The 11107-nt window shown below is 42.1% G+C and overlaps 1 protein-coding gene across 1 annotated transcript; it reads right to left on the bottom strand.

Annotated features, from left to right (window-relative positions):
• Nucleotides 1–420: 420 nt before the first annotated feature.
• NMUR2 (neuromedin U receptor 2) lies at nucleotides 421–8330 on the bottom strand. The gene is made up of 4 exons (XM_021552222.2): nucleotides 7515–8330; nucleotides 2600–2684; nucleotides 1763–1888; nucleotides 421–811 (listed from the first exon to the last, which is right to left on the bottom strand). Exons 1-4 carry the CDS (start codon nucleotides 8232–8234, stop codon nucleotides 552–554), a joined length of 1191 nt encoding a protein of 396 aa, XP_021407897.1. The 5' UTR covers nucleotides 8235–8330; the 3' UTR covers nucleotides 421–551.
• Between the last annotated feature and the right edge of the window lie 2777 nt (nucleotides 8331–11107).

Below are 11107 nucleotides of genomic sequence, written 5' to 3'. Positions count from 1 at the left end.
GTTCTTCTGGCCCAGAAATAGCTGCTGCTGGGGGCTGGTGTTTATCAGCCCAGCTCTGAGCTGCTCTCATTCTTGCCTGTCTGCTGGTGTTGACAGGAGAGGTCTGCAACAGGTTGTAACAGAGGGAAGTGGGACTGGCTTACCTAAAGCTAGAAGTGGGGAGAGAAGGTTTATGCAGAAAATCGTCCTGTTTCAAAATAAGTAAAACCTGATGTTTTGGTTGCTGCACGAGAAGCTATTTGGTAAGACTTGACTAAGCTGATTTTGTCTCCTGTGCTGGCAACATCGGGAGTGTCTCTCACCTTTTAAAGCAGCTCTTTGTTGGCACAGCTTGCAGTGAACAAACTCCCATTTCCTGCCCTCCCATTAGCTTGGGGGCAGTACAGTGCTTCCCTAAGATATCCTAAATACAGCCTCCTCCTTCATTCATTCACTCAGTGGGACATCTCCTGAGCAATTCTTGCTGAAATCAGTCTTTTAGGAAGTTTTCTTGTGCTTTAGTTTCTTAGTTTTCTTAACCTTCTCTCTCACCTGGATGACAACACAGAAAGTCACAGGCCAGTGGAGAGCTGAGAGCTGCTGACAGATGTCCTGTGAGTGCCAGGGACACTTGTGTTTTCAGCAGAGTCCATGAGATTGTGATCCTCAATCACAAATATGCTCTTCTGGGATGAAATCTTGCAAGTGGGATGTTTAGGGGCACAGTGCTTGCAGCAAGGAGAAATCACACTGAGGAAAGCCATCCTGAAGCGCTGGGACAGCAGGTTGTAAATGATGGGGTTTGTGGCAGAGCTCAGGTAGAAGAAAACACCTGGGAGAACAAGGTTGGGGGGAAGAGAGAGTCATTTATTTGTGTGTGAAACTATCTCAGAAGAGGAAAATCTCTTTATTGCCTGTACAGCTCCACTAAACTTGGATGCAAGGGTGGAGCCAGCAGCAGTGGAGCTCTGCTGCCTTCCTGGCACAGGCAGAGGGATGTCTCACCAAGGTTAGCTCAGCTTTCACTGCAGTGAAAGTGGGAGAGATTGGGAATTGGAGCCCAGGCTCTCCAGCTGTTCGGGAGCCAGCTCTCTCTTGAGCTGCCCTGAGCTGCCTCCAGCACTGCCCTCATCCCCACAGCAGGGTTTGCACAGCTGGTGCCCCAACAAAGCTGTCAGAGGATAACTTCCAGCCAGGGGAAGCTAATTTCCTACAACTCACCAGGACAATGGCATAAGATTGGATTTGTTTGAGCAGCGTAATGGCCACAGTCAGTTTTCCCATGGCAGACTGAAAATAAAATTCTTCTTTGAAAAGCCTTTCATTTTATGGTTGGCAGGGCCATAAACATTTGGTTTCATCACCCAGTGCTGAACAGTAGGTAAGGCTTTTACATTTGGTAAGGTTTCCTATTTGCCCCAGAGAGCCTGTGGAGGATGCTGCTTGCTACTGTGTACTTCTTGAAAGCACCTGAATGACAGCAATCTTTACTTCTGAACATTCCCAGGAATTAAAAGCAGCTAGTAATGATGCATGATATACTTTTTTTTTTCATTTTATTTTTTTGTGAATTTGACACATGTCCAGATCTTGAAAGCTGCAGAAACCTGCCTGCAATTTTTATTCAGGTACAGTTCTCATCACTGCCCACCAAACCTCAAGAAGGTTTTCCACATAAGTCTCATGTCCTCTGCAAAATAAATGACTACACATTACAAGTAAAACCACTCACACATACTTTTTTCCCCCCACTCCCTGTGCAAGTGGAAGAAGAAAGCTTTACCTGACACCACGTGAATTAAGTTGAAGGTATTGGCCAAGGGCTCAGTCCATTCCACAACAAAGCTGAAGAAAAGTCGGTCTATGTGGAATGGAGCCCAGCAGATGGCAAAAACTATCACGAGGACAACTGGTGTGGAGAAAGGGGAGAAGGAAAGCTGGTCAGAATGGGAGGCTATGGTTCACCAGCCTGCACAGCACAGAGAGTTCATAAAGTTGGATGGGAGACTTAATATATAAATTATATTCATGGTTTCAAAACTTTTGCCATCCTTTCTGTCTTACCATTACCAACTAAAAGAACAATATTTCCACCGATTTCTGTATTGGATAATCCAGTTTGTGCACACAGGGTGACATTCAAACAGAGCAGGGAACAGCCAGGCAATGTTGGGGTATAAATGGAGGCCAAACCCATTCCAGGATCAGAAAACCAGGCTGGCTCCAAAGCACAGTTTGGTGTAATGCAAAACAGATGTACATTGTGCAAAAATGTACAAGATAGACTATTTGCACTCTGAAAAAAAAAGAGGATCCTCCCTGAGGGCTGCAGGTGCTAGTTTAGAATGAAGGGTGTTGGAGAATTGTCATGCAAGCATCTTGCCATGAAAGTTTCCTCCCCTCCTCTTCTGCTGGGGAGGAAAATTTGCTTTGTTTTGGTTGTTACTCCTAATGCTTCACTCCTGCAAGTCGAGATACAACAGAAAAAGTTTTGTTGTTTTTTTTTTTAATATGACAGCTACTCATAACTCTTGTATCCAATGAACTTGCTCAATACCCTTCAGGATCTGGTCCCACTCCTGCTCATGGTAAATAAAACACAGAAGGACTCACTACTTACACAACATCTTGGTGACTGATCTCCTGGATGGCCTCTGAACATTCACAGCCATTTCCTCCACTTCCAAAGATTCATCTCCTTTCAACTGGCAAAAGGAGGGAAACCAAAGGACAGCTTAGACAAGAGACCACACCCACACCAGACACAGGCTGTTTGATATTTTGATGGTTGTAATTTGAGAAAGCAAAATTTGGGGCCACTCGGGACTCATTGAAAAAAAAAAAAATCTGCATTTAAATTTCAGTTTTGGTCTAGAAAAACATGGAAGCTTTAGGTTCAAAACAATCTGCAGATTACAGCAAATTTGTATTTCATTTCCCCACTTATCTTTTCTTAACAAGTCAATATTTGGTTCACAGTTTCTGTTCCATTTCAACAGTATTTTACTAGGCATTATTTTCTCTTCTAGCAAAATATAATTTGTTTGTTTATTTTCCTAAAAGTGTTCCCCACAATTAAGCACAATCCAATGATCCAAAAAATACCCAGAGATACCTCAGTACAACATAGCTGTAATAATTGGAAAAAATCCAGTGGAATTCAAGGGAGTTTGTTTCATGCCCTGAGTGTTGGGAGTAGTTGATATTCAACCCATCTAATGAACAGATCCCAGAAATTCTGCCTTGCAGATGGGCAGGGTGCATGATACACACAGATTTAGCCACACACTGCTCAGGCACAATGAGGAGTGGGTTTTCTCCAGTAGTTTTTCCTGGACTTAAAAAAAAAAGGGCAATATATATAAATATAATATAAATAATATATGAATATATAAAAAATATAATATAAATGATATATAAGGAGCAATAATCTGATCATCCCTGGAATCCATCCCCAGTATGTTTATGATGAGAAGACTGGTGCTTTAATGAAAAGGTCAGGTTTACATAAACAGGGCAATTGGTTTGAATACCAAAGAAATAATATCTGGAAAGTCCATATTTGGTCCCAGCTTCCTGCAGTGGGAAGTCCTGATTAGCCAACAGCTTTGTCTGTTTTCAAGTAGAGAAACTGGAACCAAAACTTAATTATACATGAGACAATATCAGGAATGAGGGAAAAGATACTAATCACTCTGGATTTGTAAAAGCCTTGTGAAGACATACTAGTTGTGCTATTTGCTTTTGCCTTTTACACTGTGACTTTGCTCTTTGATTAATAATACTTTTCCATAAGGATGATGAAATGAGCCCTTCTTTCAGTGTTCTCTTTATTCCATTTATAAAAGGAAAAAACATATAAATGGAATTATATAGTCGAGTGTAGTGTAATTCAGCCTCTCATATTTTACATTATTCCCCTTGTAACTTTTAGTCATAGCCACAGTTGCTTAAGGAAAAGACTCAGCTGATTTGTAACACATCTACTGATAAATGATTAGATTTATTAAAACTCCTGGATTCCCTTCAGTGGTTTTCAGTCTCAACAGTAATCTATTCCAGGCATATTCCAAAACCTCAGAGAGTACAGTGTGCTGATGCTGTAATAAACCAGAGACACATGTATCTTTATATTTCCCCTTCCTCCTGTCACTTTGATGATGCTGTAAGGCTCTTCTTTAGCCTCAAGTGATGAAGGTGTAACAGGTAAGAACAACTCAGCGGCTGCAGTTTAATGAAACAGAGAAAGATTACAAACAGAGAGGGAAAAAAAAATGAGCCCATGGCAAAGGTTGTAACTTGAGTTAATGCCAGTATTTTGAGAGGGATAGAACCCCGGCCAAGATACTTTTACATCACTGTGATGTATGAGGCTGTGTAGGTTTGAGATGAATGCTACCTTTTCACTGCAAGAGAATTAAAAGTGACTGGAGCAAGAAGCTGAAAATTGGATTTCCCCCCCACCCCCCAGATCTTTATTAGCTACAGCATTTCACCCCAGAAATCAAAAGGCTGAGTGAAAGCAGGGTCTCACCTATGCCCAGACAAGCATAGTGAGGCCACTCTACAAAAGAGGGACTGCTTTCTGTAATCTGCAGAAGAGGAATGGTTTCTGTAAACTCCTTGTCCTGTTTGACACTAGTGGTGATCAAAGTTTCTCTTCAGCTGATGGAAAAAATTATATTTAAGCCCCACGAGGCTCCTGCTAAAGATTACAGTCCTGCCTGTTTTGGAGTTTGCTGCTGAGCTGCAGTCTTGGTGTGCCCTTAGCTCACCCCCATGGCAAAGCAGAGCCAGCCACTGGGAAAAAAACTGCTGAACAGCCTCCATGGAAAGGGGACAGCTCTGGAAGAGCTGTGCTGGGCTCTGCAGAAATTAGCCAAAGGCAGTCACCATCCACAGATGATTCTGGGTGTTTAACAGCTGGGCATCTGGGGGGAGAAACAGATTTTAATGATAAAAGTTGGACCAGATGTGCATTGGTAAGAATAAGTTGTCTTACTTCAAAGACAGCTAAAATAAAATTGCCACTATATCAAAATTTATAACAATTTATTTCTATTATTATTATTATTATTGTTATTACTATTATTATTATTGCCAATTACTGAGGGGATGTGAGACTAAGAAAAAAGCTGGAACCTTGGGAGAAGAATCATCCAGCCTATGCTGTCAGAAACCCTTGTTAAATAGAGTATGATTTTTAGACAAGCTGTGATCAGCACCTGCATTCCTTTTAGGAATCAGTTTGAAAGAAATGGGCAGGGACCTTGCACTGAATCCTGCTGCAATGCAGACTTGTCCCCAAGCAATCCCATCCCACCTCAATCAGTGCCCCACGGATGAACTTCCATGAGCAGCTACTGCCCCATGTTCTCATCTCATCCCTCTCCCCTCCCTCCTCAGCTCTTTGGCTGTGGGTTGTAACCCACACCTCAACAGCTGAACTGGGTTTGAAGAGCCTGGATGATTTAGGAATTTATCCTAAAGGTATCTGTGATGGGAACCCCATGAAAGAGGCAGCAGGAAGCTTCCACAATTGAGCCTAATGAGTTTACAGTGCAATGAGCAATGTCCTCTTCTTTACACTGGTGATCAACTGATCAATTGACCACAACATTGCAATATTAAACCACCAAGCCTTAAAATTATACCCAAGTAGATAATGAGGTAATCAACCATTTCCCAGTGAAAAAGACAAATGTGTTTTTACATTTTTTCAAGGGATTGAACTATAAATTGACTCAGGTACCCTATGACCCATGTGTGCTGCCTTCTCACAGCAGCTTGGCAGGTCCCTGTCCCCATCTGCATTGCATCCTGAGAGTGTCCAGTGCTGGCAGAGCTTGAGAGAGAAAATGGTGAACAAATGCCCTTTCTACAAAGCCTGGATATGAAAAGGTCATGCCTCTGTTTGCTGAATTTAAGCTGTTGCACAACCTTTGGATCAACCCTGATCTTTTCCACTGAGTTCTGTGAGTGATACATGGCACTCAGGTGACTGCAGGGTGCTGCTAAAACCTCATTAATTTCCTCCTCTGTGAGCAGATGAAAAGTGTCTCCTCTTGGAAAATTATATATATTCATCATTCTTCTATCACTTCTGTTGAAGAAATGAAATCTTGCCAGTGCAGCTTGGAGATAATGCAGATCTAGCCAGGATGGATTCTGTTAAAATTTGGAAGTCTGAGCTGGATGTACAGAAAAACAGAGGCACAAACAGTGAACATTCCTGTCTTTAGGAAAGACAGCTTGAACAAATGTGGAAATTTGCAGAAGTCCTGGGGGATCAGCCCTCATCTGGTACTGAGCTTCTCTTCTGGGATGGGGTATAGGAATATCTGCTGCTGCAAATAGAAGTTATTGCAACCTTCAAGTCTTCCTTTTATAAACTCAGGGATTTCTCTTTTTCTTTTTGTAACAACTCTATTTTCATCACCTTTCATTCCCTTCGGGTCTAATGTTGCAAAATATTAATTGAAACTCTGCAAAAGACCCCTCAACAGCCTCCAGACACTGGGGATAGTTTAACCCATTCACTGCCTTGAGGATCTGCTCTGTTCTGTGGATTTCTGGCAGATAATCCATGTTTTTTTCCCTGGGTAAGTAAAAATGATATGTACACCAGCAGAGATTTAGTTGAGTTTCTTGCATATTATTTAATAAGTTCATTTGTCTTCCTTTCTTGCTAAGGGATCAGACACATCTTTGTAAACTTTAAGTTACATTCAGTGTGATAAAATGGGATTTATATTGTCTAAATGTCTGTAACTTATGAGAAGAAAGTGGTCATCAAGTCACTGTGATTAGCAGTACATTTCAGTGTTGTGCTATGTAGTTTTATAACACTGTGATCCTGATTGTTTTTCCACATATTGACGTGATGGATACTTGTTAAAAGTAGTTTCAATTTCTGAAGAGAGAATGAATATAAGCTCTAAGGTAGCCTGGTAAAACAAGGCTGTAGTTATATAAATTGATGAATTTTCTAGCTGCAGCAATAAGCTAACATTTCAGTTTACGAGCTTTGTGAGTTTTAACAAGTGAATATAACCACCAGCTCCAGGGAAGGAAAAGAAGAAAGTAATGCAATGGAAATTCTACAAGGAAAGAGAAAACAAATAGTACACAAGATTCAATCACTAGCCATCTTCTTTTTATTCTTTTCACATTTTCCTTTTGGTCCATTTCTTTCTAGTCCCTACTGCAAAGGTGTAAATCTCTGGGAGGCTGGAAACAATCTACAGACTTGGGTGTTTCATTAACATTCAGATGTGAGCAGCAGTGATGGTAAGTTTTTATAAGAAGATTGGGGTAAATTATTCCTCAACATAGCTATACTAATCTCAGAACAGGATTGCACCAGAGAAGAAGTTGGATCTACTATTTTCAGAGGTTTGAGAAACACTTTTGCTGTTTTGAGGGGAAAACATGGGCAACAACGAAGGTGCAAAAGTCACTCAAAAGCCACATATAGACACAAACACACAAGAATGAGCCAAGGAAACACTGAGCACAGTTGGAGCAGGACTTACTCTTAGCCCCATCAGATAGTACAGCACACTTATCACCCCCATGGGCAGCACATAGAAGAGCAAAGAAGTGATCTGCACAATACAATTGTAGATCCACAGGGGCATGACCACGGTGCAGGTGGCGGAGCCGGGCACCAGCGTGCCGTTGGGGAAGCGCTGCAGCACGATGCCGTGGGTGCCCGTGTTGGGCAGGGCGAAGAGCACGGAGAGCAGCCAGAGCGCCAGGATGGTCCTGAGGGCGCGGCGGCGCGTGCTGGCCAGCTTGGCACGCAGCGGGTGCAGGACGGCCACGTAGCGCTCCACGCTCAGCGTGGTCACACTCAGGATGGAGGCGAAGCACACGGTCTCCAAGAGAGCCGTCTTCAGGTAGCAGCCCACGGGCCCCAGCAGGAAGGGGTAGTTGCTCCACATCTCGTAGACCTCCAGGGGCATCCCGAAAAGCAGCACCAGCAGGTCTGAGACCGCCAGGCTGAACAGGTAATAGTTGGTCGGGGTCTTCATGCTGCGGTGCTTGAGGATGACGAGGCAAACCAAGAAGTTCCCCACCACCCCGACAACGAAGATCACCGAGTACACCAAAGCCATGGGCAGGAACAGGTGGCTCCGTCTGGGCCCGCACAGGAAGGTTAAATAATCCTCAGTGCTGTTTAAGTACCTCCTGAGACGTTCTTCATGTAGAGCAAGGTGGTTTAACCAGGAGAAATTACTGACCCAGGCCATTGCTGGATCTGTTGAAATGTCTCACAGCTGAGGTTTGCTGTCCTTTCTGTTTCTCCGTGCAAGTTTGCTCACTTCTTGCAGAGAGAGGAGGAGGGGGCAGCTGCCTTGCCAGCCCTGGAAGCACAGAGCCACTGAGGATGTGAATGAGTGTGTTTGCCTGGCTCTGGGTAAGGTTGTGCTGCTCCACAGCTGTTTCCCTGGCAGAGCCCCTCAGCCAGAAAGCCCCTCCTTTCCCACATATTCATTGGCTCGCTACGTGCGTTAGATTATAGTGTAGGGAAAGAGGTTCCAGGCACTTGCATCAGCTCCCGCAGCTGATGCATTTACAGAGTCACTAAAGTGGGATTTAGGGAGCTGCCAATCTGAAAAATGGGACACAAAACCAGATGCAGGTTATTTGTTTATGTCAGAGGGTGGGAAAGCAGACCAGAAACACCCCCAAAACTCAGTCCAAAAAGCTTTTGCAAAATTATTATAGTGCTACATCCTAGTTATGAGCCACAAGCAAAACACAACTAAACAAAAGATTCTGGCATGATTTTGTTGTTCAAATCTCTGCTAATTTTTATTTTCTGTTGTCTATGGCAGCAAGTACTTGGAGACAGATTTTGATCAGTAGAAAGCCAAATAATTTCTGTAGCCATTTCTGTGGAATTATAATGCTTCAGCCTTTTTTTAAACACTGCAATTGTTTTTCTCCTGAGGTCTGACTAAAGATTTTAATTGCAATTCTTATTGACATCAAAATATTTTCTCACTTCCCAAGTATGCTGGAATTTGATCCTATATTCTTAGAGAGCCTTGTTTTGGGAATATTTCTGTACAGCATATTATTCCATATTTATTGCCTATGTGGCATAAACTTCTATAAACTCTTATTTATTCTTGAATGACAAGCATTCTGCAAACACACTTTCTGAGCCAAAAAAAAAGGGTCTCCTGCAAGAACCCTGGCTGTGCCAAAATAGATCATTTAGCTCTGAATGAATGCTTGATTACCTCCTGAATTTCTCTAAAACAAAAAAGGTCCCAAGTCTGTAGATAAAATTTTCTGAGATTCAGCTGTTTGAAATTGAAGAGGTGTAAGGTCTGAGGGCTCATTTATGGGATTTTTGTCAGCTTGGTGTGTGATTTGTCTGCCCAGAGCCTCTCATTAGCTCTCATTTGAGTACCTGCCCTGTCCCCTCCTTGAAGCCATGTAAACCTTTTACATCCCCGACATCCTTTGGCAAGGAACTCCTTGAATCTGCTATTTGTGTGTGTATCTCTTTTCTCTGTTTGACCCTTTAGCTTGATCTCTCAATGAAAAGAAAAAGATTGTTCCAATAAGCACAGACTGCCTCCAAAATAGCAGCAGCGTGTGAAGGACCAGGGGCTGGTTCCTTTGAGGCACATTCAAAGTGTGGAGCCTGGGAATCACTGAGAAATCATTTGAAATGTGAAAGGCGTGGAAGGTACTACAACAAACATACTAAAAGGCAGAAGCAAGTCTCTTGTGATGACTTTCAGACCTGCTGAAATTATCTCACATAAAAACTGCATCAGAAAGACCCAGCTCATTTATTTTCAGCATTGCATGGAGGTATTTTGTTCAGCAGACTGAAAAGTTTTACTGGATTATTGAATAACAAATGTGCCCTTTTGACCCATTGCTCCTTTCATTAAGGATTCAGTTTATAGCTATTCCCTGCATTTTAACAATGTTAAATTTGATCTTGATCTGCTGCTGATGTAAGAAGTAGGAGAGGAATCATTAGTTGAGTTCCTGGCTGACACCAGGATTAACTCTTTCAGAGCACAGCAGAAGACAAGTATTTGAAAATTTGTACAGCACTAAACATTTTCTGTACCTCTGCTTCACTTTCAATTTGTTTTTTGTTTTATTTATGTCTTTTGTTTTGTTTTATTTTTTTTTTCCCCACATACTTTCTTAGTACTTTATTTCTTTCCATTTCTCCTTTTTCTTCCCCGGTAAATTCCATAATTCCACTCCACCCTGCAGCATACCTGAGGTGAGTAAACCCTTCTGAAGTAGCTACCAAATTGGCTTCATTTTTCTTCTTGCACATTAACCTCTCTAAAGAAACTGAAGTGGAAGATTGAGTCTGTTCAGCTTGAACTCAGTCTTACAGAAAAGGAAACCAGAGAGGTTTGAGTTATTTACTAAAAAGCCAAAAGGGCAGTGACACCCACTGTGATCTCTGTGAGAGGAAAGCAATGGGCTGTGCAAACACACCAGGTCACCTCAAAGTGTGAATGTGCCAGACCCACCTGTGCCTACTTCCACTTGTTCTCAATCCTTTCTGATCCTGCTGAGCTCAGATGCTGAAAACCTGTAAGAATAGAAGCAGAAGAAAACCAGATAACCCATGGACCAATGTTGCTATGACCACGACTGTGTTGTAGATGGAGAGGACAAAGAGAGTGGAAAATATATTTCAGTTTATTTCTCAAATCTTTATTTGTGTTCTATATCATATCTGTCTCAATAAGGATAGAAGAATGTATTCAACCAAAGACTTGCTCTGGCTCTATATGAATGGAAATATTTTATTTTTACAACCAAGACAGAAAATAAAAACAGATTTTCCTTATGAAAGTAATATTAAAGCATTTGATATTTTTCTTTATAAAGCAAACTTCAATAGTGCTTGCTTTTATACACTGCAAGGAAGAGGGTGTGCTGCATGCTGGCCTTGGAATTGTGCAGCTTTATACAACAGCAATGCAATGAATGTAATGTAACATCTCCATTAATGCAGTGTAATGCTGGCAACATTAACCCAGACAAGGTTTTTGGCACTGTGCAGGAGTCACAGTGAGGCACTGACAGTGTCCTCACGCTGGTGATGTCTCTTGTCCCAGGTTTACAT

This window comes from Lonchura striata, chromosome 15 (genome assembly GCF_046129695.1).
Source record: "Lonchura striata isolate bLonStr1 chromosome 15, bLonStr1.mat, whole genome shotgun sequence".
Taxonomy (NCBI): Eukaryota; Metazoa; Chordata; class Aves; order Passeriformes; family Estrildidae; genus Lonchura; species Lonchura striata.
Note: the sequence above shows the minus strand (reverse complement) of the source record. Positions and strands in the feature narration are given on the sequence as shown.

Bases quoted from the DNA above. Each gene is read 5' to 3' on its own strand.
- NMUR2 (XM_021552222.2), bottom strand. From the start codon at position 8,234: ATGGCCTGGGTCAGTAATTTCTCCTGGTTAAACCACCTTGCTCTACAT. The intron at 1,889-2,599 runs GTAAGTAGTGAG...TCTCCACACCAG, and splicing joins ATCAGTCACCAAGATGTTGT to TTGTCCTCGTGATAGTTTTT. The intron at 812-1,762 runs GTAAAGCTTTCT...TTGTTCTCCCAG, and splicing joins CTTAATTCACGTGGTGTCAG to GTGTTTTCTTCTACCTGAGC.